Raw genomic sequence first — 27,325 nt, 5'->3', positions numbered from 1 at the left:
GTTAGTTTGACCTTTTTAACCCGGCTAACCCTCAATCATGTATTTTAGATGGATGGTTTTGATGAATGTTTGAAGCCGGTGTCAAGAAGGGTTATATGGGGTGTGTGTCTGTGTGCGCGCCCTCCCACCCTCCGCATCGGGTACTGTGTTTAAACAACGTCACACAAAAACATTCTATCCTTTAAAATAAATATCTTGCTAATTAAACTAAAGTTGAAAAAACATACTGTTCTCTTTTAGAGGATAGAATGTTTTTGTGTGCCGTTGTTTAATCACAGTGCCCGAGCAGCCCCCAATGCGCTCAGGAATGCGGAGGGTGTGAGGATGGTATTATTACAAAATGGGTATTAAATGTTTTGATTGTAAAGTTTAACATCAGCTCAATGGTGTAACAGATTATATAATGTATAAAATTTCAATCCAATAACGTTAACCAGCTTGAAATTCAGTATGAATGTCAGTCAGCCTTAATTAGCCTAATGGTGCTGTAATAAACAGCTTATTAAGCAATCATGATTTATGTTTATTTGTTTGTTTGTTTATTTATTTATTTATTTAACATGTATGTGTGCATTAAAAGTATCATTTCGGCAACGAGAACGTTTCTGAGCCAAATGAAGAATAAGATGTGTTCTGGTGACTGGTGTGTTGATTGAACCAATCAGATAAGAGTAAACAAATCTTCTCTTGCGCATGCAAATTTAATTTACACTTGCAATCTTATGTACACTTTCACAAATCTTACCCTGCGCATGCAGTTCTTTATGACATCCTTTTACCTTCATAATACTCTTGTAAATACGCTCTGCTGAGGGTGTCTGCTAGATGCATTAGTCAACCCGGAACTTAGACAACATTGTTGTCATATCTCTGATGTCTCAAAACAAAAGCATTCTCTTAGGTGCATCAAGAAGTGCTTTCTTATTGTTTCTAGGGGTTTGTGGTCAGAATGAACCACAGTGTCCTGGTGTTGTTTCTCCATCCCAAACAGGATTTCCAGGCATTCTTTTGCTATTTTAGCATACCCGCAGGCATAAGTGCTCTGCTACATAAAGCAACTGGATGTCCTGCCAGTAGAAGTGCTCCATCCAATCCTGTTTCAGAGGAGTCGCACTGAAGAACTAGGTCTTCTTCTGGATTGTAGCTCTTCAAAACATGTGCTGTGGCAATAATTTGTTTCAATTTATTGAATGATTCTTCCTGTACATCAGTACACTCCCAAACCTGTCAGCTGTCTTAATGTGTCGCAGCTGTCTGACAAGTGTGCACAAAATTTGGACAGATAGAGCTTCCCATTTACCTCACTTGCTTGACCATCTCAAAGATGTCACATACACAGGATTCTCTCAGTTCAACCATTCATGGTCTGTTACATCATGCTGATCATGTATAACATATTTAACAGTGCTTATTCATGTCTCTCGTGCTACAGCGAGGACTCACACTCTCGTTTCATACAAACGAAATGTAAAGTAATATTGTTGTGGTGTTCATGTTGATGATTGTTTTGTACATTGTAAAAGATAATAACATAATAAACAGGTCAGATTTTGAAAGTTTTGACTAAAATCAGTATTTCATGTCCATGTTATTATTAATTTGGGGAAAAGCCATGTAATAAGAAATACGACTGTACACTATCTCTTAAAATGTTTGTTTTGTTGTTGGAAATTGCTATTTTGTCTTGGCTCAAAACTCTTTGCTAGGAACTGTTTTTCTTTTGATTTGAGATTCGAGCTTCAAATAATTTCAATATTTTCAATTTCAATTAAATATTATGTAAATAATCGTTGTCACTGACTTGTCAATCTTTTGTGTTCTCTTTTGTGTTGAGTTTATTCTGCAATAACAACCAGCTGGATGTAGTGCATAGTAAATGAAAATAATGTGGGAACTTTAATAACATGTAAACATATAAAAATATACATGGCAAACAGGGCTTGCTAATTGCACACAATGGCCCAATAAAAACTACACATCCTAAATAAACACTACACATAATAAAACACGTACAGTGCAGATCCACATGTGTTTTTAGTCAAGTGAATATTGTTAAGGGTGAGGAACCAGCGCATCACTTTACCAGTTTAGATTCCAATGTAGCTGACCTGATCAGATTTTAGGATGAAGTCTCAGTTCAGTTCATCAGTAAAGTTTTTTTTCTGTTATTTGTGTCATTAGAGAAAGATCAGGCTCACATGTGTCCAGCTCTGTGTCTATGAAGATTGACCGTTCAAAAGATGATGGACCAGACTTCAGTGAGAAAAAAACATCATCACCTTCCAGGTATTTAATGCACATTACTTTGCTCTGTTAGTTAATGTCTCCACTAAGTTTTATGTGATAACTTGACTGAATAAAACAATAAATCACAGAATGAGATGTCTGGTAAGTTGATTTACTCTTTTGTTAGATTAGTCTGGAGTAATACTATTACACAGGAAGCCACTAGGGTGCATAAATTCACCAGTGAAAGACAGAACAGGCAGCCAAACATAAATACAACCATCTATTGTAGAGAGAAAGAAAACTGCATAGCTTTACTGTATTTAATTATTTTCTCTGTTCTTTGTGTCATTAGTGAAATATCAGACTCTGATGTTTTCAGCTCTGTGTCAGTGAAGAGTGACAACTCAGCTGATGTACCACCAGAATTCAGTGAGAAAACAACATCAGCTACTAAAAGGTATCTCATATGTTTTACATTGCATTGCTGTTTGCTAGTTTCTCCATTGTGGTCTATGTGATTAAATTACAGAATATGTACAGCCATGGCCAAAAGTTTTAAGAATGTCAAATGTCAACGTTTATTTTTATTTATATAGCACCATTTATACAGCGGAGGCTGACCAACGTGCTTTACAAAACATCATAAAACAAGCATACATCAAACAGGGAGAAAAGACAGAAAAATAATTAAAGAAGACAACATACCAAAAAATATATTCCTAAAATGCATGGCACAAATTATTATTTATTAATAAAGGCAAGTGAATAAAAGTAAGTTTTCAGCAGCGACTTGGTGCAGATCTGACCTGAAATTGTTAACTATTCCATAGTTTAGGCCCGGCTATAGCAAAGGCACGATGACCTCTTTGTTTTAGTCTGAACTGTGGGATAGATAAAAGTTTCTGTGTCCCTGATCTAAGACCTATGGAAGGATTGTGTTGCACTAATAGCTCAGAGAGTAGGGGGGAGCCAGTTTGTTTAAGCACTTGTAAACGAATAAGAGGATTTAATACTTTTAGGACATAAACGCACCCAAACCTGACCCAAATATTTAATGTTGCAATTGTTACTATTTATTTTCATTAGTTTATACCCAGCTGGTCACTTTTTATGCATTCATTAGCCGGCAAAGTTGCATATTTAAAGCTAATGACATGATTGCTTTCTCAACATTGATATGTTCATGAAGCTGAAAGAAACATAAACAAATCAGAAACGCATTAGATTTCAGTTATTTTTTATCACTACAATACATATTGTTATTTTAATTGGATAATCATCAAGTGTTCTAAAATAGAAGTAAAGTGAGAGACTATACATGTAATATAGGTATACATTTATGTAATTTTAATGCTCTGGCCTTTGCAGATATTTAAATATGGCCATCTTTAATCATGACTCTTTGGAGTTATATGAAATGTTAACACCTTACAATGAGATTCCATTTTTAGCATTAACTAAGGTTAATAAGTGCTGTAGAAGTATTATTCACTGTTAGTCTGTTAATTTCAACATTTAGTAATACATTTTAATTTGCGTTTCAATTTTAATTTGATCTGTTATTACCTTAAAGTACTATGAACTATGAGTGTTCAAGGTACAAATGTATTGCTAAAATATGAATATGCAGTAAAAATGTATATTGTATATTGAAAATGCATATAGTTCACGATAGCTATAATACATCCTTGTTAACAAATAGGACTTGCAAAGTGTTACCTATGAAATTTACATATGTTTCTAGGTTATAGCTAAAGCTATTACATTTGACCTTTAATACTTTAATGTTTAATTATTTTCTGTATAGTTCGTTCTGTAGAACTTCTCATTTTAATATATTCATATTTATATATTTATTTCATTTAGCACATTTCAGTTCAGCGCTGTTTTCCTAGGAGTGTTATGTTTGTTTTTAATCCAGTATCCATTTTAAAAAATATCGGTTGAATAATCGGTTACTAGCATGTACAGTCAAACCTAAATATCGGTATCGGTAAAATAAACTATCGGTCGACCAGTAGCCTCTAGCCTCTGGCCAAAAAAGCCTCCAATGACACAAAATGACGATTTTTGCGTCATCTGAGGATTTTTTTCCAGACAAAAAATACAGAAATCTCTCGTCTCAGGGGGACATGAGGGAGGGAAGCACGGTCATTCGAATAGCATTCCTTTTGTGCCAGGGCTGAAATGCAGTGGAACTTCGGAGGGTATTAAGTTCATTTTCATAGCAAAGAGGGACTTTGAAATTAATTGCAATTCATCTGATCATTCTTTATAACATTCATAAAAACTGAGGCAGCTGACTTTGTGAAAATTTATATTTGTGTCATTCTCAAAACTTTTGGCCATTGGCTGTATTGTAAGCTGCTTTACTCTGTATTGAACTCAGCCTGGAGCTTCTTTCTGATAACATAGTTACACATGCAGCCACTAGAGGGCTCATGAGGAGAAGCATTTTTTCTGTCAAATTGAACTGTAGTTTGTGTTTATTGTGTTTGTGGTACTGGATTAGTAGCTTCAATATAGTGAAGAACTGCATCTACAGTACTAGAAGATGTGTTTCTCCAACATTATCGACAAAGTTGTGTAGATAAAGGAAAAAAATATGTATTTCATTATTATACACAAAATCAAAATCAGATTCAAACCTGGAAATATACAGAATTTAGTACCGACGAATGCATACCTATCAGAGGTGTAACGGTACACAAAACCGACGGTTCGGTACATACCTTTTTGAAGTCACGGTTCGGTACAGGTTCGGTACAGCAGGGGGGAGAAAACTAAACATAAAATTGCTTCTTTTTTATTAAACAGTGGTTTACTGAACAAATTGTGTCTGATTTCAAATTGTGGAATGAATTCAGTTATAACTAAAAGTTTCTTAAGGATATAAAAATAGCTCTACTAATGCTGTAAACTATGGGGAGCCCTTACTTGCACATTACTATAATATTAAAGGTTAACAACAGAGCCCAAACTATTAGCCAACAAATTCAGATGCTATTTATAAATATATATATATATATATATATATTGTAGTTTTTAAAGTTTTTTTTACTGTTTAGTAAAAAAGAAAAGTATACACAAATATTTATTTTTAGATATAATAATCACCATTTTAATAACACATTGTATGCAAACATGCAAACTGCACATAAGGCAGTTTTTGAATTTAAAACTTTTAAATCTAATTATAAAATTATGTTTTCTCCAATTCGTTGTTGAAATACAATCTTTTATACACATTGGATGTAATTTTCATGAGAGACTTATTTAAACATATAGGCTATTAAATAATCAAGACATCACTAACTGGTAAGTAAATATAATGATTGAATAGGCTAATATAATGCATATATTTAGCAAAAGAATTAATTTCTCTAGCGAACTAACAAGCTGTGGACACTGAATAACTTTCCTGAGGTAAATGTAATGCTACATGACATATTGTTAAGCTATTTTACCGATGTCTTTCTGCCATTGAAACACTGATTGAGCGATTGCACTATATAAGATGATTCAGTAAGTTGTAATGTATCCTTCAACATACATTCAGATGTTCATTTGTTTATTCTGTAAGTAACTATTTAAGAGGAACTTTAAGAGATGATCACAGCTTGAACTGCGGCGCCTATACAGTGATCTGTCACGCCGCTCATGCCACATTAAAGGAGAAGTTCACTTTTAAAATGAAAATTCTGTCATCATATACTCACCCTCATGTTGTTTCAAACCTGTATGAATTTCTTTCTTCTGCTGAACAGAAAGGAAGATATTTAGAAGATTATCAGTAACCAGACAGTTTTTGGGTCCCAATGACTTCCATAGTATATTTTTTTCCTACTATGGAAGTCAATGGGACCCAAAAACTGTCTGGTTACTGATAATCTTCTAAATATCTTATTTTCTGTTCAGCAGAAGAAAGAAATTCATACAGGTTTGAAACAACATGAGGGTGAGTATATGATGACAGAATTTTCATTTTAAAAGTGAACTTCTCCTTTAAAGAGCGTCAAAACCACATTTATTGTTCGAATTTCGGGATGAAATGTACATAACACTTAATATGTTGGTGTGGGAACTTGGATTTTGAAGTATCGTCCGCAGATAAAACAAGCCTACTGTTAACTATTTGGTACACATGTGCACAGTACCGGAAGTCCTGTACCAGTTCGGTGCGAATACGTGTACCGTTACACCCCTAATAGCTATACTGTATTTATTGCTTTCAATCTCTTCAAATGAGACTGATGGTTTTCTTTTCCCTGTTCTTTGTGTCATTAGTGAAAAATCTGACTCTGGTGTATTCAGCTGTGTGTCTGTGAAGAGTGACAACTCAATGGGTGAACCTCCTACCTTAAGGGAGAAACCAACACCATCTACTAAAAGGTATTTCATGTGTTTTACTTTACATTGCTGTGTTAGCAAATTTCTCCATTGTTGTGTATTTGATAGAAATTTACTAAATTACAGAACATGATTGTAAGCTTCTTTACTCTTTATAGAACTCAGTCTGGAGTTTCTTTCCAAAAACATAGTAACACATGCAGCCACTAGGGAGCATTTTTTTCTGTCACACCAGCCTACATTACCACACAGAGACACGCATTCAAATGACAGGTAGTTGGGGGGATTGGGGGGCATGCTCTCCTGAGAAAATTTGGATTTCTCAGACATACATATGTGCATTTCAAGGTGTTTGGATAACAATAGTTTAAAAAGCATGTCAGTGGGCAGTAGCATACATTATTTGTACAATAACTGTTTTTTGTACATTTTATTATTATTTGTACACGTCTGTTGCATGCTCTTGATTGCTGATCGTTCACTCAGCACACATGTAATTTGGATCAAAACTAAATCATATATGTAAGTAAAACATGAACCGTTACCTGATTTATGTATAACAAGTGGTTGCCCTTTATTATTACAGGACGTTTGCAGGCCAAGATGTTTCATGAATGCAAACATCCAAAGCGCGGCCCAAAAAACTGTGTCTGAGACAGCGCGAGAATGCTGAATTTGCCACTGTTGCCTTTGGCTTGCTCAGTTGGGGATACTTAATTTAATTAATTTAATTAATCAATCAACAATACTATTGATCAGCATTATCAAACATGGATGTTTTACACTAGAAACAAACACTGATGTACTATTTTATTTAATACTGTGAAGCTGCTTTGATACAATCTGTATTGTGAAAAGCGCTATATAAATAAAGTTGACTTGACTTGACTTGACTTGACTTGAATTTAATTCTCTTTCACGTCTTGCACTTGTACGGACAAATTCAAACAAATTTATATATAAAAAATCAATTTTGGCGCGTATCCTAGTAAAATAGTTGGTTTTATTTCAAGTGAACGTAGACAGTATATTGGACCACATTCGGTCTTAGAAGGACAGCAGTCTAATAAATCTGTAAAGAAATCACTCACTGCTCTTGACTAAATACCTTTTGTAACTTTATAAAGATCCATATATATTTAGTTTATACAGTGATGAATATGCAGTGATATTTCACATTTGATTACTTTGTTCTATTGTATTTATTTATTTGTAATTTGATTATATGTTCATATTTATTACTGACTGCTTACTTGTGTTTAATTAGGCTACTAGTTTTTATTTTATCTAAATTGTAAAAGAGAATTGTGATATTTCACTGGTGTCTAAACATTTGAGTCCTGCTGGAGTAGCTCTAAAAGTATCTCTCTCTGTCTTATATTTTGAAAGATAAAATATAATAGAGCAATAGAATGACTAGTGAAAGTAAAATAAGCTCATACAATACATTTTAGCAGGCTTTTAAACTATCAAAATAACTAAAGGAAATGTAAATTTGCTGAACACATTAAGCAAGCTAACATGATTCATATTCTTTTGGTTTCTCTAATCTCTACCCAATACATTTAAAAATTACAATGGAAGTGAAAATACAGGTAGCGGTGTCGGCAAATACCAAAAATTAGTGTCGGTATCGGAAAAAATGATATTGGTCAATCCTGACGATAATTGCACCAAGCCATAAAGTGTTTGCGATTTTATTTATTCATGCAGCCCTAGTCAGTACCACAATGCATTGCCATGAGCTAAAGAAAAAAAGAAGTACCCAGATTATATACTTAAACAATGTATAGTGAATGCAGGATATTTCTCTAATATTTTGCCTGGAAATTCTGTATTTTATTTGTTAACAGGATACAGTATGGAACATACGATTCAGACCGTCAACCTGAAAGGAACAAATATAATTTCAAAGACAATCTTCTGCAGATCTTCCCGGTAGGAAAAACACATTTTCATACATGTCTAATTAAAATGTATATTATAACAAACAAATAGATTATTGAACAAAGTTTTTCAATTACTTGTCCTTTTAAGAGCCCATTAGAATTTGAATGAAGGAATGAAAGCTAATAAACTGATTAAATAGCTTTGACCAAATGCATTTAAGATTTGTTTATTTTATGTTGTTGTCACTCTCTTTTTTTCTTTTTTTTCCCACTTTTTCCACAAAAGACACTTTTTTCCAAATGAGGAATACAAGCAATTCATCAAAAAGAGAAGTGCCCATAAAGCATAGTTTCAGGCGTTGTTCAGAAATGTTTAAACTAGAACAGGGAGGGATTAGGGAAAAGTGAAAGAATAGAGAATATATGTATCTGATCTTCCTGATGTGCAGTTCAAAGCTGCATGATCAAGCTGTCTTTGCATTTTGCTCTTTGAAGGTTAGCTGGTCATCAAAGATTCCTCCCAAGATTTCTGGTAAAACTAGATTTTATGACTGTTGATGAACCTTGCTGAATGGTGAAATTTTGCTGTACAGTTGGAGTGCCTGGGAAGACGAGAAGCTCAGTCTTGGTTGAGCTGCAGGTGATGTTCTTTCATCCATGCCGAGATGTCCACCAGACACTCTAAGATTTGGGCAGGTGCCATTGGATCATCATGTGGAAATGAAAAATAGAGCTATTTGTCCTCAGTATTAGAGCCCTGCATTTCAGTCTGAGCCTGATTGGCCCTAACTTATTTATGCTCCTAGGGTCGGGCTTTGGGCCAATTTCCAAGCCATAGCTCACACATGGGCCAGCATTGGGCCTATTTTAGTCTTCTCCTTCTTTTATATTTTAGACATTCTTTAACTCCATCACCAGCAGCAGCAACTGGCGTGCCTTCAGCACAGCTTTACATCTGGTTAGTTCATGCGTTTTCTCTGATCAGATATGTACCTGATTTCTTTGGTAAAACGTTTACATTTACACTTGGCCGCATAAATGTGTGTCTGCAAAATGAATATAAATCTAATCTTCCTGCGCTATATGCAAATTTCACATTTCATGTCAACAAAAGCAACAGATAAGACCTGCATTTTATGTATCATCAGATAATTTCAAGATCAAAGACCGCAATAGGAAAGAGACCGGCATTAGCACTAAGTTCATTTAGTCTCATTACTTTTAATGAAGATGATTGTGTTTTGAGCGTCTGCAACTTACCCTCAGTATCATTTGAGGCAGTTTGAACATTGACTTGCTAAAGATATACTACTCATACTCATCTGCGGTGATGCGTGTTGCAGTAGCACTGCCATATCCAGATCAGACGAAGGACCTTTGCCTAGACATGACCACAATGCATCCCTGAAGTTTCAGCAGAGATTGTGTCAACTAGACTCTCCCCTGTGAAAGCCTCATCGACACAAACCCGTCTCCATACTGTTGTGATGACTCCGATCTTCAACCAGATGGAACTAGATGAATATTCTGAATGTTCTGATACAATCTGACTTCTGACCTGTAATGCTGGCAACAAAGGATTCCATTCATTGTGCTAAGCTAAGCTAGCGCCGACCCTGTCAAACTAAAACAACGCATGCACTGAGACAAAAATGCATTTGCCCACCTATCTAAATGTAGGAAAGAAGGTGAATAAGCCCTATTTCAAAAAACGGTGGAGTGTTCCTTTAACGATTACCACACCAAAAGCCTATAACACACAAATGATTGAAACTAATGCGGGACAATTTGCCACTTAAGTGCTGTAAGGAGCAAAACAATTAAAAAAGCTTCTTTATAGTCGATAGCTATTATTATAATTATATTGTATAATTATTATATAATTATAATGAAAGTAGAAAATAGAAAGCAGGAAACAAAGAGCACTACAGATGTCTCCACTGACTAATTGTTTCTTCTTTTTCTTGCTTTGTAGAAACTTGAGGGCAAAATAATAACATTTCTGCAAAATGAACTGAAAAAGTTTGAGAAAATTTTACAAAAGGAAAAGACACAATACTTAGTGGAGGACTATAATGAGGATAGATGGAGTATCAAGGAAGCAGCTCTTGATCTGGCACTCTACTTCCTGAAAGAGATGAAGCAAGATGAAGCTGCTGCTGCTCTAGAAGGTAAGAGACTTATAACCATCTTTCATATTTTCACTTATAAAATGTACTGGAAAAAATTCAGATAAAAATATGAGTATTTTTTTCTGGTGTTTAGATGAGCTGGTATTCATTCATCCACTAAAATATAGCCTAAAGAAGAAGTATCAATGTGTGTTTGAAGGAATTGCAAAGCATGGTGACTCCACTCTTCTAAACAACATCTACACAGATCTTTACATCACTCAGGGTTGTAGTGAACAGATCAATACTGAACATGAGGTAAGACAGATTGAAGTTGCTTCCAGGCATCAAGAATCACAAGAGATACCAGTTGAATGCAAAAAATTGTTTGAAGCACCTGAACAAGACAAGGACATCAGAAATGTAATGACAAAGGGTGTTGCTGGTATCGGAAAATCCATCTCTGTGCAAAAGTTTATTCTGGACTGGGCTGAAGGAAAAGAAAATCTAGATATCAACTGCATATTTCCTCTTCCATTCAGAGAGTTAAACTTAAAGGAGAAAGAAACCCGAAGCTTGACAGATCTTATAGGCCAGTTTTTCCCAGAGACAAAAAGACTGAACCTTACAAGAAGGAATAAATTCAAAGTCCTGTTCATCCTTGATGGATTGGATGAATGTCGTCTTCCTCTTAACTTTGAGGGTAATGAGACGTGGCGTGATGCATCATCACCAACCTCTCTGGATGTTCTTCTGACAAACCTCATCAAGGGAAATCTGCTTCCTTCTGCTCTCATCTGGATCACCACCAGACCAGCAGCTGCCAGTAAGATTCCTCCTGACTGTATCGACCGGGTGACAGAAGTCAGAGGATTCAATGATGCACAAAAGGAAGAGTACTTCAATAAAAGATTCACAGATAAGAATCAGGCCAAAGAAATCATTGATCACATAAAACAATCAAAGAGTCTCTTTATCATGTGCCATATACCAGTCTTCTGCTGGATATCAGCCACTGTTCTCCAGAATATTTTTGAGGAGAAAATAAATGAAATGAAAAACAATCAGTCTGATGACACCTCTAAAACACTGCAGGAATCAAATACTGAAGACACTCCCAAGACACTGACACAGATGTACACACACTTTCTCCGCTTTCAGATCCAGCAGAGCAGACGAAAGTATGATGGAGAATACACACCAGATGTTTCCTGGGATAAAGATGCCATCCTTTCACTTGGGAAACTGGCATTTCATGAGCTGGAAAGAAACAACCTGATCTTCTATGATTCAGACCTAGAAGCTTGTGGTATTGACATCTATAGGGCATCAGTGTATTCAGGCATGTGTACCCAGATCTTTAAGGAGGAAAAAGGGATCATTTTTGGTACCATGTACTGCTTTGTTCACTTGAGCATTCAAGAGTTTATTGCAGCTCTTTATGCACATCTGTTTCTAGACACCAACAATAAAAGTGTGTTTGTTCATGAGTCTACAGAACAGGAAAACAAAAATGAAACCATGTTTGATTTGCTCAAGACTGCAGTGGACAAGGCACTCGAGAGTGATAATGGACACCTGGACCTTTTCCTTCGCTTCCTTCTCGGTCTGTCTCTCCAGTCCAATCGACTACTCTTACGAGGTCTGTTGAAAAAGGAAAATGGCATTGACCAGAGCAAAAAAGCAGTAGTTCAGTACATTAAGCAGAAATTAGAAGATAATCTGTCTCCAGAGAGATCCATCAATCTGTTCTACTGTCTGAATGAACTGAATGATCAAAGTCTGGTGAAAGAGATTCAGACTCACCTTAGAGAAGGAAGTCTCTCATCTGCTGACCTTTCACCTGCCCAGTGGTCTGCTTTGGCCTTTGTGTTGTTGACATCAGAGGAGGAGATGGAGGAGTTTGATCTTCAGAAATTCAAGAAATCAGACGAGTGTCTCATCAGATTATCAGCACTGATCAAAACCTCCAAAAGAGCTCTGTAAGTAATTTCATTTTTTTTCATGTTTTACTTTAATTTTAAAAATGCATTATTTACTTCTTTTTTTTTGTCTTGATCTTAAGTGTGTCTTGAAACCTCTAATCTATAGTGATATAACCATATACCAATAAATATGTGTATAACTCCTTTATGGTTAAATTATTACATATTTTATTTATCTTTTTGTTTAAATAATGCAGTCCATTAGAAGTAGTGTAATCCTAATGTTGTATTATATTTACATGTATGTTTTATGTAGATATTTCTGTTTAGAGCAAAACAAGCTTCACAGTTAGCTGCGGAAGAAGCACATAATGTTATCATAAAATGTATTGTTCCTTCTGCTATGAAGGACATATACTCTTACTTAAACTCAAATTCTCAACATTAAGACACTCATCATGATAATAGAGCAGCACTTTTCAACATTAAATTTTATTCAAGCATGCTAGTGTCTTTTTATCTAGGAAATGTGTCACTGAATCAGTAAAATTCTAATTGTTACAAATTGCTCTGAGACATAAGGTTAGGGGTCCAAATGCAGCATTTAATAACAGGAAACTCAGGCAAACAGGCTAATCCAGACAGCAGGCAAATAGTCAAAACCATGGAACAGGAAACCAGAAGAGTGTAATGTTCAGAGTAAATACATACAAGTCTTCACAAAAAGTGAGTAGATACACAGGTTTTAAATAAACAAAAATCCTGAAGGGAGGTGGAGCGGAGGCGGACCAGGAGGTTGGACAGAGAAGCAGAAGACCAACACAACAGGGCAGACAAGACTGAAGCGACCGCTGTGGTTGTATCAGGGAAAACAGAGAGTTCATGAGCAGACACTGCCGCCTCAGGCAACACTAGATCAGGTGCTGCAGCCTCTGGAGAAATGTATGCAGCACAGATATACAGGATGGCCATCACTGTAACCAGGGAGTACAATTGATGGTGGAAGAACCTCTGGGACCTCTAGACTAGATGCCACCACAGAGATGTCAGTTGCTCGCACAGACATCAGCAGTGTGTCCACCAAAGAGGGAGCTGGTCTCAAACACCTAGGGACTGACTTGGTAGCTTCAGGTGCAATGTTCATGATGGCTGGAAACTCTGGTGTGGCATCCATGATGACTGGAGACTCTGGCATGGCGTCCATGATAGCTGAAGACTCTGGCATACCAGTCATGATGGCTGAAGGTTATTTGTGGAGGCCATGACAGCTGAAGGCTTTGGCATTGTGGGCATGACATCTGGAGGCTCTGGGGTGTCAGCCATGACGACTGGAGACTCTGATCTTGGAACCACTGGACTGGAAAGTGCAATGAGCACTGGACTAGCCACCATAAGAACCAGAACATATGTTAGGGGAACATAGTGAGCATCAACACTCTTTGGTTTTCACAGTGCATTGTAGGACTTTACGGAGCACATGTGTCAGTGCCCTGGAAGGATTCTGTGGTTTATATAGGCTGGGCTTAAGGTAATGAGCAATAGCTGAAAGCAATTAGTCAGTTCATTATAGAATAGCAATGGACTAGGGTGTGCTCTGGTTGATTTCCAGGGCACTCCAGCTGGTGGTCGTGACACTAAAATGTAAAAAAAAATGTTGAAGAGTAAAGTTATTGCAGCTCACACTACTGAATATTTGTGATGCGATCTGGGAAAACCCACCACATGGTGAAATTTTACAGGTTTTGATATTTGACACGTTACCATATTAAAGCTGGCTCCAAGCCCTTTCTAAATCTGTTTTTTATTTCTTTCATGGTTTGTCTGTAACAAAAGTTATGGTTATATGAAATCGGCTGATCACTATGATTTTCAGGAATGGAATTTTGGAAAAAAAAAGGTTTAATTAACTGTCACGTCCTGCTAGCTGGACGATTGGCGCTCTTCACAATATATCACAAATTTTAGTAATCATCATAGATTAGTTATCATTCGAAAGCTTACAAACTCAAAATTCATCCTGTGTAAACCGTTTTGAAATTGGACGATTGAGAGGCGAGCAAGATCTTTCAAGCGACCATCTTCTTCAGACTCTGTTGTTCTCTTGTGCTCCGCATCTCACAATAATGTTGGATAAAATAAATAAATAACTTGTGTGCCGGTGTAGTTTACACAAAATGCACATTGATATACAGTATCTTTATTATGTTATGTGGTTTATTTTAATAGGTGAACTGTCTTTGTAGTGTTAAGAGAAGGAGAGCTATGGGCGAATATATATATATATATATATATATATATATATATATATATTTTTTTTTAACCTCCGCCGTGTGTTTTCTTAAAGAGAAGACATAGTCTTTTCAGCTTGCCACTATAAATCGCTTTTTTTTCTGCACTAAACTAGTGAATTTTGCTAAGATATATTCAGAGATGATAGACAAGATGTTATAGAATAATTTTGACAAAAGATTGACATTCGATCTATTTTTAGACCTTACTGAAAACGTACCAGCTCGACATCCCAGGGTTTTCCCAGATTGCATCACATTTACTGTTCATATTAAAATAATTGGTATAAATGTAATCTTTGTATTTATCAAATATATTACATGTATCTAGTTCTGTGATATGATTTCTTTTCCCTTGTAGGCTAAATGATTGTCACTTAACAGACAAAAGCTGTCCAGCTCTGTCTATAGTTCTTGGATCAGATACAAATCTGAAAGAGCTGAACATAAGCCATAATAATCTGCAGGATTCAGGAGTGAAGCTGCTCTGCGCTGGATTGAAGAGTGTCAATTGCAAATTGGAGATACTGAAGTAAGTTATGTGACAATCCCTAGTGTTGAGTCAAAATGCAGATCCATCTGTTAACTTGGAGTCAGTTAATCTGCCACAGAACCTGCTTCAGATCAATGAAAATTGTAGGCTTTAATTCCTGCAATAACAGTACATTCCAGGTCCAACAGCCTTTCATTGGGTTTTAAGTGTGGATTTAATTAGGGCATTTCAGTACTTTCACTTTCTTGTTATTCAACAATTTTAAGGTTGAAAGTCCGATAAGACTTTCACACCTGTAGAGTTTTACATACTTGAAACCCTATAAGTGACTGTAAGCTGGAGATTCTTTGGTGAGTTGTCTCTGTGCCTTTTGTGTTCACTTTTTTGAGTTTATTTTGCAATTTATTGTACAAAGAACAAAATATATTCCACATTAATAATAAATAATATTGAGGTAATTCCTAGAATAGCTGATTAATCCGTTGAATGTTTCATTTCTGTTGTAGACTTTCAAACTGTAGTATCAGTGAAGAAGGTTATAAAGCTCTGGCTTCAGCTCTGAGATCAAACCCTTCACACCTGATAGAGCTGGATCTCACAGGAAATGATCCTGGACAATCAGGAGTAAAGCTGCTAAATGATTTACTACAGGATCCAAGCTGTCAACTGAAGACACTGAGGTGAGATATGATTAAATAATATGCAGGTTAATTATTTATAGAAATGTTATTTCAGTGTTGCATTAAAGTAAATAATAAAGACAAACACCTTAACAGTTTCAGAATCAAATGCTGTTTTTCACCAAGTTTGGCTAAGAACTAAATTGAGTTCTGCTTCATCATCTCTTCTGCAGGTTTTTGGGTCCTGCTGCAGATGAAGCCTGTCAGTATGTAAATAGAGTTGTGGGTAAAAATCCGCTATTCCTGAGAGAGCTGAATCTGACAGGACGTAATGTAGGGAACATGAAACAGCTTGTTCCTCTACTGCAGGATAAACACTGTACAATTAACACACTGATGTGAGTATTTGACTTTAATTGATACTAACATTTTTGAGTGGGAATAAACTAGAAAGCTCAGGAATAGTGAAGATTGATTTTCTGTGTGTATTTTCAGTCATGTACATTTATACATTAATGTGCATTTGTAAACATCATTTTTAAGTAATGACATTAAAGGTGCACTATGGATTTGTTTTGTGTAAAAAAATAACAAAAATCAGTTATTGAGTGAGGATGTATGTCAACAAGCATGTCAGATCTAAACTGTCCTCTTGCCTTACCTAAGTAATCCTATAATAATGATTTATACATTTGAATTTCAATTTGAAGTTATTCGTTTGTGAGTGGTTACGTCTCAGACTGTATATATTTTGTGTGCATACTGAGGTTGCTGGAGTGTTTGCATCTTGTTTTAACAATTGCTACTTAGAAATTGAATTAGTCATATAGCTGCTGATTGATTTAAATTGGTAACCCCCTGTTGCTATTTTGAGGGTAAATGAAAACACAAAATTTACATTTGTTTTTGTTCCATTCACCACTATTGAACAAGTCCTGTAGTGCAGCTTTTTCTCAGCATAGAACATGCTATATATATATTTATATTTATATATATATATATATATATATATATATATATATATATATATATATATATTATTATTATTATTATTATTATTATTATTATTATTATTATTATATATATATATATTTTTTTTTTTTAGACTTTCAGACTGCAGTATCACAGAAGAAGGTTATAAAGCTCTGGCTTCAGCTCTGAGATCAAACCCTTCACACCTGATAGAGCTAGATCTCACAGGAAATGATCCTGGACAATCAGGAGTGAAGGAGCTCAATGATTTACTACAAGATGAGCGCTATAAATTAAAGACCATCAGGTGATAAAACCTTGAAATATTTAAAACTGAATTAGTGATGTGAAAATCAGCTGTATGAAAATAGATAGAGGGGTCAAATGGACCAGTCTGGAATATGAATGACATGAACTGGAACACAACTGAATTTTTGAGAAAAAATATTGTAAAACACAAATTATCTTATACACTTCCTATAGGTTTCTGAAAAGCCCTGCTGCTCAGGAAGCGTGTGACTATCTCACAAAAGTTATAGGTAAAAGTCCATTACTTCTGACAGAACTGGATCTGAGTGAAGATAAACTAGGAGACCTAGATGGGAAGAAACTATCTGCTCTTTTGATGGACACTCATAGCAAACTGGAGAAAATGAAGTGAGTGAACATGAGTTACATGTTCCACTTATTCAATTATAAATGACCGTCAGACACATTTGTGAGCAGATATGAATACTTGTTGGTCTGATGTGTGTTGAATATGTGCTGAATAATACATATTATTATTTATTACTGTTTTTGTATTTAGGCTGAATAATTGTGTGCTGACAGAGAAAAGCTGTTCAGTTCTAGCTACTGTTCTCTCCTCCAAAACCACCCTGAAAGAGATGAACCTGAACAACAGCCGTCTGCTGGACTCAGGAGTCAAAGAGATCTGTAAGGGACTGAAGAATCCTGTGTGTGAGCTGAAGATACTTAAGTGAGTACACCTCACCATCAGCTAAATTGAACAATGAATGTGAGCAGTGAGATGAATATTGCACATTGTCTGGTGATGAGAATGTTATATATTGTTGAATGTGTCCACCATCAAAAGCATAAAAAATGTAAAATTACTAAAAGTTTTCTAACTAAAATGACACAAATAATTTTTGTTGACTGTACTAAAATAAAGCAAGCACAAGAGACATGGAAGCCGAATGAGGCGGACCGAATGTTACTGAGAAACACCTGCAACATACACCAGCCTCGAGTCCCGCAGGGACCTAAAAGGAGGTGTGACAACAGTGGAAGAAGAAATAGGACCAGACCTGGGACTTTATGTTTCTGGTTTTGTCTATGTTTATGCAGCAGTCGCCTATGAGATGGCTCCTTCTCTGAGTCTTGAACTTTATTACAGTATTCAATAGATTGATAGTATAATATTTTGTAATTGTGCAGAATGAATTTGAACCACAATGTTAATTTAAATTCTTGGTTTTATTATTTGTAGACTTTCAAACTGCAGTATTACTGAAGAAGGTTATAAAGCTCTGGCTTCAGCTCTGAGATCAAACCCTTCACACTTGATGGAGCTGGATCTCACAGGAAATGATCCTGGACAATCAGGATTGAAGGAGCTCAATGATTTACTACAGGATCCAAACTGTCAACTGAAGACACTGAGGTGAGTGTTTTTAAAACAATGTTCTATTGTCATAAACCAATTTTAGCTGAAACCGTCAAAGATGGTTAGAACAGATTTGCATTTATTACAACCCCTTTCACAAGCTTGTGAACACATTTGTATGGCATATAATGTCTTTCCTAATGTATTTCCTCTTTCTCCAGGTTTTTGGGTCCTGCTGCAGATGAAGCCTGTCAGTATGTGATTGGAATTGAGGGTAAAAACCCATTATTCCTGAGAGAGCTGAATCTGAGTGATCATAAACTAGGAGACTCACAAGTGAATCAGATCTCTGCTCTACTGCAGGATAAACACTGTAAACTCAACAAACTGATGTGACTATTTTATTCATTTGTTATTTTACATTTAAAGTAGCTAGAATAAGTGACCAACATACATTAATCCTCTGTAATCACTTAATATTGGCAACAAGCACATTGTGTTTACAATTTCTCCCTCATGTTCATCATTTTAGGCTGCGTAATTGTGGTCTAACAGAGGAAAGCTGTTCAGCTCTCGCTACAGTCCTGAGATCAAACTCCAATCTGAAAGAGCTTGACATGAGCAACAATAATCTGCAGGATTCAGGAGTGAAGAAACTCCAGGACGGATTAGAAAATACAAACTGCACACTGGAAAAACTTAGGTGAGTTTAACAAACCATTCTCTTTTGTTCAAAGTTAGAATGACTGTAATAAACAAAACAAAAAAATGAAAATACATTTTTCTGTCAATACCCCGTCACCACCACCCCTCTGACCAGAAGAGAAACCATCATTTGATTTTAATACCATAAAATCCTTTTTTGTTCACATTATAAATATTAAAATGCATTTGAAATCTTTACAATAAAAAAAAAAGTAATAATGTATATAAATTTTGTCATTTTTTAAATTTTATTTTTTAAATGTCCTTTTCTAGACTTTCAGACTGCAGTATCACAGGAGAAGGTTATAAAGCTCTGGCTTCATCTCTGAGATCAAACCCTTCACACCTGATGGAGCTGGATCTCACAGGAAATGATCCTGGACAATCAGGAGTGAAGGAGCTCAATGATTTACTACAGGATCCAAACTGTCAACTGAAGACACTGAGGTGAGTATTCTTAAAATTAAAGTGCAATGGTTTTAAAACATTTTTAGTTGAAAATTGCCAACAAGTCTTTGACAAGCTTGTGAAAAAGTCTTATAGCTGGTAATGTTAATGTACTTATTATCTCTCTAGGTTTTTGGGTCCTGATGCAGATGAAGCCTGTCAGTATGTGAGAGGAATTGTGGGTGAAAACCCGTTACTCCTGAGAGAGCTGAATCTGAGTGAACATGAACTAGGAGACACACGAGTGAATCAGATCACTGCTCTACTGTTGGATAAACACTGTAAACTCAACACGCTCCAGTGAGTATTTTTTTCATTATTATTATTATACATTTAAAGTATCTTAAATAACTCAAGCGACCAAAACACAATATTATTAATTCATCACTGAATATTGGTATCAAGTACTTTGTGTTTGTAAGTTCTCCTTCTCATGTTCATCATTTTAGGGTGCGTAATTGTGGTCTAACAGGGGAAAGCTGTTCAGCTCTCGCTACAGTTTTGAGATCAAACTCCAATCTGAAAGAGCTTGACATGAACAACAATAATCTGCAGGATTCAGGAGTGGAAGAACTACAGAAAGGATTAGAAAATACAAACTGCTCACTGGAGAAACTCATGTGAGTTTAATGATCCATTGTTTAATTTGAGTAATATTGTTCTCTTTTGTTCAAATTTAAAATGATTGTAGTACTGTACACTAAGGAAAATGAAAAGAAATTATTCTGTTCAATTCACATTTATTTGTATAGCGCTTTTCACAATACACATTTTAAAGCAACTTTACAGAAAGTGCATGAGTCCATATTACAATTTAGAGTGTTCTGATATTGGAGCTTACCGTCTAAATATTTCAGAAATGTACATATACAAAGTCACAGTTCTCTCTATGTTCACCCGCTGTAAAAGCAGAAAAATATTACTTTATAAAACTGGTATAAAGAAGAAATCAAGGATTAAGAATCAAATTGTTGGCGCTCCAAACTCAAACCATGCGGCAACAACACAAAGTGATGTAATGAAACTGGGTGATGTAACGAAACCCGCCTGTCACCAGACCAGAACTTCTCTGACCAGAAGAGAGAATAAATTAAGTGAATTTGAGGTGTTATACAATGTTCACTAATATTACTTTTATGATAGATTTACTTCAAAACCTCTTTTCTGTAGACTTTCAAACTGCAGTATCACAGAAGAAGGTTATAAAGCTCTGGCTTCAGCTCTGAGATCAAACCCTTCACACCTGATAGAGCTGGATCTCACAGGAAATGATCCTGGACAATCAGGAGTGAAGGAGCTCAATGATTTACTACAGGATCAGAACTATCACCTGAAGACACTGAGGTGAGTGTTTTTAAAGTAAACAATGTTCAGTAGTCTTAAGCCCATTTAGATGAAATAAAATAAACTGTCAAAAAAATACTGTTATAAAAGTTAAGTCAAGTCATCTTCATTTATATTGCGCTTTTAACAATGTAGATTGTTCCAAAGCGGCTTTACAGAGATACAAGGGTAATTTAAAGTAACAGAGATTGTTTTGGCTTTATAGCAGTTCTTGAATAAAGTTATTTTCCAGCTAAACTTAATTTGATTGATTCACTTCCGTCACAACGATCGTTAGTAATTAACTTAGGGGCCGCTAACACAACACGGTTTTAACAGGAAACTCTACACAGACTTTAAACACGAAACCTGTGAGAAGGCTGATGGCGTGCACATGCGTATTACAAGTTCAGTCTATTGGTATACGCGTTTGAATATATGTGGGCAGGTTTGTAATTCCCTACAAACCAAGCCTTAAAAAACTACTTGTCTGGCCTTAACATTTTTGGTATAGAATTTTATCACTTCGGGGTAGATACTGTTGAAGATTTTATTATATAGAAAATAAGTAATTCAACTGGTTTTTATACACCATTATTTCCTTGTCTGTGAGTGACTTTTACTTGACTTTGGAACCTGAGAGCTGTGTTGTTGCAGCAGAAAATTCTATTTCAGTAAAGTCACATGGTACAAACTATTTCTCAAAATAATCTATAGAATGCATTACCATATTTGGGAGAAGGATGTAGGTATATACATGTGCTGGAAGGCCTTTCTGGAGGGTCCTTGCTGCAGAGGGACACTCGGCTTTGTTTGTTAATAAAGTCTAATTTTTTCTGATATCAAATATCTCTGAAGTCATTCCCCTGAAAATAAAGAAACGACAACAAATGGCGACCCCGGCAGGACGTGGCTTAGGAGCTGAAGGAGCCACGAAGGGATCGCTGGTGACTCACACAGACAGTGGCCGCTGTACTTTGAGGTGAGCAGTTTTTGCTTTTGAATAAGGTGTGTGTGTAAGTCACCAGTGGCCCGGATGTGGTAAGAACAGCTTCTCCAAATTTAAAGAACTTAAAAAGTGAAAAGGAGTGTTTGATATCAGAAAAATTGCATGCATTGTCTTTGTAGATGTCCAGTAGTTGGTAAAAGCGCGGGGGGGGCTCCCATAGTGTTTGCTAGTGCTTGTTTAATCCTGAGTGGATTCTATAACTACTGGTGATGCTGATTTAGCGCAAAGAGTTTTGACGTACGTACGTAAGGTTCTGTGGTTGTTCATCAAGTGGGCCTGGATGGATGATGAGCAAAAAGCATGCACACAGGGGGTTTGAATTCACTGATAAGGATATCAGTTAAGTTTTGTGTTACTTGTCAAGAGGGCCTTGAATGGATGACAAGCGTACTGATATAAGGATATCAGTTATTGATGTGTTATACCTGTAAGTGGGCATTGATTGATACAGGTGTAGTTTAGCTTATAGCCTATAGATGGTTGATCTGCAGACATTTGTAAGAGGGCCTCGAAGGATACAAATGAGCATGATTGCAGATAAAGTCAATTTCCGGGTACCTTATTAATCTAATAAGAGTCTGCTCAGGGGAATTAAAGTCTTATTTCACTCTGTTGTGTTGAGGAAGTGAATCACAGAGGTTTATGGAATAGGATAGTTAAAAGTGTCACTGTGTTGATTAGTGAATCTGTTAATGTATTGTTCAGATCTGACAGGGAATACAGAATAGTGTGTGTGTAAGCGTTTGTGGGATCCTGTGTCTTGTGTAACTGTGCCTGTGGTTGAAAATAAGTGACCTCTGACCCTGGTTGCTTGAAGGGACAGAGAATGTGTGAATGACCTGTGAATGAAGGGACTGAAATGGGGTGTATTAGAAAAAAAAAAAAAAGAAAGAAAGAAAAGTAAGGGAAAACAATTGTTTCAAGATATTAACTAAGCAGAATATTGTAGTATAAAATAAGTTAAAATAATAAGATATATATTTAATCAATAAATGTAATGATAAATATTAATAGATGAATACAAATATGATTGCACGTGCTTAATATATTATAGACTATATTATATCTGAAGACGTCTAAAATTTGTATCCCATTATCCCTGAAGACAGAGTGGGAAAAATATTCCATTGCAGATAAATAAGTTTGTGTTAAGAGAAAAATAATTGGTGCATTGCAGAAGGGTTAGCAAGATTGAGTGACCAAGTTTCAAAAGTCAAAAATACTTTACAGAAGTGGATGAGAGTAAATAAATAAGAGGAATTCCTTGATGTTTGTTGAGGAAGACTAGATTATTGTGAACACAGCATGCAAATATAGAAGAAAGATTGAAGTCTGATTTTATGACAGGAAAAATGATTGAATTGAATTATTCTCAGATCATTAGAGTTATATTATTGCTGACATAGAAAAACAGAACTAGCTTGCTTTTTTCTTGCAATGAAGAACTGCTTACTAATAGAATGAGGGAAATGCTATGGTCAACCAGTGAGATTTTTATATAAAAGAAATAGTGAAAAGATGCAGGTTAAAAAGTGGAATGTAGATAAAGAGCTAATAGCTTATATGTAAAAGTTCAATTTGATTCATGCAGATCTCTGAGTGTTCAAATTGCAGATGGCTTCAGTGTCCTGTGGAAACAACAAAAGGGCAAAGACATGAGGGCAAAGACATGAACGCAGAAAGAAGAAAAGAGGAGTGGGTGAGGAGTTCTCAGCTCCCTTCCTGAAGTTCAAAAAGACCCAGAAAGACTGAGTTAATGCAAAGACTGGAAAAGGTGAATCTTTCACTTGAGACTTTTCCTAAAGACAAAGAGAAATCCTGAGATGCAAAACTGAGAAGGATCGATCAAAAGTCCGGCAGAGAAACAACAGATATTCCGCACTGCAACGGCCTTTGAGTGACAGCCTATAGGCTGACAAAACACGCAGAGCGACAGCCAAGCTAAAAGAAGAACAGACCCTTACGGCACCACAGGTGTGACAAACCTTATGAACACTCTAGAGACTGTTTCAAATTTAGTTGATTATTATTAACTTAATTCATTCTGATTATTCACTGGTCTCATAGCAATTCTTTATATTCTCTGCTAAACTAACCCTCTCTGCTCTTTCAATAGGTAAGTCCAGCTCTATAAAAAAAAAAGAAAATACAGAGAAGTGGGTAATCAACTCACCAAATAGTTAAAACTAAGGCTGGATTTGGTAAAGTGAGGTCTATTACATTAGGCAACTATAGGGCTAAAAGCATGATAGAATTATTCTCTGGCAAAGGAAAAAATAGACAAAAAATGTCAAAGAATTGTTAGTTTTGCTTGCAAAACAAAAACACTGGTCACTCCATCTTGTTTTAATAATTTTATAGAGATCATTGGAGAAGGACACCTAACTCCAAAAGTCCAAAAATTCTGAAATTAAAAATGCTGTTGAATCTGGGATAATGAGATGGAAATGTTATTGGCCATGGATCCAAGATTAGGCAGAGATCTCCAATGTTCTTCTTAAAGCAGCTCATGAGCAAAAACCAAAAGAATATGAAAAAGTAGACCAAACAAATTACAAAATGCATTTGAGAAATTAAAATTGGCTGTCTTACTCTCAACTGCACCATACTAAAGCCAATTATTCTGAAATATTTAATCTATTAGAGTTTGGGAAAAAACAAGAAAAAAGGGTTTGTAACAACAGTGGTAAACTAAACCTTAAGATCACTGACACTTCTGAATAGTGTTTGCGTAGCTGTGTTGTGATGTTGTCTGTCAGACCTTTGGAGTTCCACAGCTAAAATTGCAAGTTCCGCATTTAGAGCACAACCTGCAGAAGAAGAATGTGTGATGGCCTATGAGTGACTGAGTATGAATGGAGAGAGAGATGGTGTACACCAAGGCAAATCAATTATTTTGCCTACAGCTGTATCTAAATTTCATATGTGGGCCCACAGGGCATATTCATGCCCAATAAAATAATGACCATGGATGGATTTGGTTAATTTCCTGGTCGAAACTGTAGTGACAATAGAAAAAGAAAATGGGAAAAAAAATTGTAAAAGAAAACAAAACGATACTACATTTTGCGCAGCACCTAACACATCTGACTTTCCTTTCAGAATATCATGATGGAGAATAACACATCTGATTTTCTTTTCAGCATATCATGAAGGAGCTGACGTTTTATCAAAAGACTGAAATATTGTCTTGTAACTTTTGTCTTTTAGCAAAGTGGGTTGAGTGTTGTCCAAGATGCCTGATAACTAGTATGCTGATAGTGGGACTCAAAACAATGAGATAACTGAGCTGAATTGACTAATTGTAAAAAGTAATATAGGGGTAAAGCCCTGCTGCTAATGAGCAGAAAACACACAAAAGAGGCCAGAACACCACTCAGCCCACAAGATCATTTTACAGGTGACACCAAGAAGGACAATGGAGCAGATGAGCAGATGATCTAATATATGTTGTTGTCACTAACAGAACTAAAAAGAAATAATGAAGGTTGCATTCGCAGATGAGAGCAATTCAATTCCAGGAAGAGTTCTGAGACGATTCAAACAACAACAACAAAAAAGAGCCAGTGACTGTGTTTTGTCATCTCAGAAGAGGCTTGAACATTGATCAGCAAAGTGACATTTGAGTCCATGGCTCTCAACTTAAAATACACCAAACGACTCCAGGAACACCCCCCCCCCCCCCCCCCCACAACAGCAAGCCGGTTCGAGGACATGCTGGCAATGACCTTCCCTTACCAATGAGAGAAAAGAAAAGGCCAAATACAACAACTCACAATGATCAACATGAATAAAAAAAAAAAAACTTTAAATGAAAATTTGCAGAATAAGAAACTTGCAAGGAGTTGTGCAAAGAAGAGAGAATCAACAGAGATGAGTACAAGTTCAAACAATAGTCAACATCAATCAAACTGTCTTTAAATTTAATGTTAAAGCCATTGAATATACTAATAGCAACTTAATAATAACCCCACAAGAGAAAAAATGATTGAATTAAAGAATATATCAAAAACACACAGAAACGATAATGAAAAATCAGAAAAGAAATAAAAGAAATTGTCATAGCACAGTAAGAATTAAGACAAGTCATGAAGGAAAATAGAACTAAATGACATTTTAAAATAGATCATAATGGGTACTCGAATGTAATTTGTCAATAAACGGGTATACATAATTAATTTAAGACTACAGTTGAAAATTAAAGAAAAGATTAACACTGGCTATTAAAAAATATTTAATTTCAATTATGATTTGAATTATAATTTGATTCAATATGCTATTTGACTAACTAAATGTATTTTAAATGGTGCTAATAGAACGACCACCTCAGATGGAAATTGTTCAAATTCAATACAAAAAGATTGTTATAGCATATAGACTGTTCAATACCATGTAGATTATTGCCTTATGAACAATCAATATGGTACCAGAGGGGGGTAAGAATGACAAGTTATTGCACAAAAACATACTTTTGAATATTCTCAAACCACATGCACAGGTATTCACCTGCGCAAGGAGGGAAGAATAAGGAAAAAGAATAATGAAAATTAAATAAAAGGCAAGAATAATGAAAATTAAATAAAAGGCATTTTTTGCAATTTTTGGCCATATACAAGAGAAATTTGCGACAAAAATAAAGGTAGGAAAGGAACAGTGACACAAATAGGCCATATATCAGTACCAGAAGAACTAATAAAACTCTTGGTAATGGATTAGATGAACAAGATAGAAATGGGTAAAGGAAATGAGATCAACAGAGGAGGGTCAAGAGAAGTAATTAAATTTAAGACCAAAGAATTATTCCTTAGATTTGAAATTCTATCAGAAATAAGTTTAGATAATGGTTTAGCAATCATTCCAGAAAAATTGAAGATTAACATTAAATGTATGCAGAAACTTAAATTACAGAAAGGACGTTTTAACAATAACTAAGTTATAATGTTTGAAATGGTTAGGGAAAAAATTTAGTTATACAGAAAAAAGAAATGACCGTACAATGAATATGTAAGATAGTATAAAAAGTTATTTTTCGAGAGTTATTTTTTCTAATTGTCTAATGAGTTCATTGAATGACTTTTATGAAGTAAATGTAACATTGCTCTTGAAGCTTTCTTAGTTTGAGTGATTACATGTGACATAAATAAGTTTATTCATGATAGTTCATTTAGAAATTAGTAGAAAGGAAGAAAAGGTATTCAGTTAAGGTATGCTTGAACTGAGGAGCTATAATGAGAAAAAGCTGCAACACGTGAGATTAAACATTTTAAAATGGTATTTATTGTTAAATTTGTAATAAAGTAGACAGAATTTGAAATGTAAAACGCTATAACAAAGAAAATTGTGATTTAATGTAGC

General features: G+C 35.4%; 1 protein-coding gene across 3 annotated transcripts in view; it reads left to right on the top strand.

The window, feature by feature from the left end:
• The window catches only part of LOC307169755 (uncharacterized protein), a 64,098-nt gene that overhangs the window by 5,080 nt on the left and 31,693 nt on the right, over positions 1-27,325 (top strand). For 2 of the 3 annotated variants that reach the window (XM_079890551.1, XM_079890552.1), the window contains 19 exons: positions 2,182-2,286; positions 2,582-2,686; positions 6,517-6,621; positions 8,433-8,517; positions 10,444-10,639; positions 10,734-12,561; positions 15,154-15,324; positions 15,792-15,965; positions 16,139-16,303; positions 17,011-17,184; positions 17,361-17,534; positions 17,686-17,856; positions 18,370-18,543; positions 18,708-18,878; positions 19,019-19,189; positions 19,465-19,638; positions 19,768-19,938; positions 20,088-20,258; positions 20,809-20,982. In XM_079890551.1, the coding sequence (XP_079746677.1) occupies positions 2,182-2,286; positions 2,582-2,686; positions 6,517-6,621; positions 8,433-8,517; positions 10,444-10,639; positions 10,734-12,561; positions 15,154-15,324; positions 15,792-15,965; positions 16,139-16,303; positions 17,011-17,184; positions 17,361-17,534; positions 17,686-17,856; positions 18,370-18,543; positions 18,708-18,878; positions 19,019-19,189; positions 19,465-19,638; positions 19,768-19,938; positions 20,088-20,258; positions 20,809-20,982 (4,659 nt within the window). The remainder of the gene's footprint in view (positions 1-2,181; positions 2,287-2,581; positions 2,687-6,516; positions 6,622-8,432; positions 8,518-10,443; positions 10,640-10,733; positions 12,562-15,153; positions 15,325-15,791; positions 15,966-16,138; positions 16,304-17,010; positions 17,185-17,360; positions 17,535-17,685; positions 17,857-18,369; positions 18,544-18,707; positions 18,879-19,018; positions 19,190-19,464; positions 19,639-19,767; positions 19,939-20,087; positions 20,259-20,808; positions 20,983-27,325) is intronic. The other variant, XM_079890553.1, reaches the window with a different exon arrangement.

This window comes from Squalius cephalus (assembly GCF_949319135.1).
Source record: "Squalius cephalus genome assembly, chromosome: 13".
NCBI lineage: Eukaryota > Metazoa > Chordata > Actinopteri > Cypriniformes > Leuciscidae > Squalius > Squalius cephalus.
This window is presented reverse-complemented; position numbering and strand designations above follow the sequence as displayed.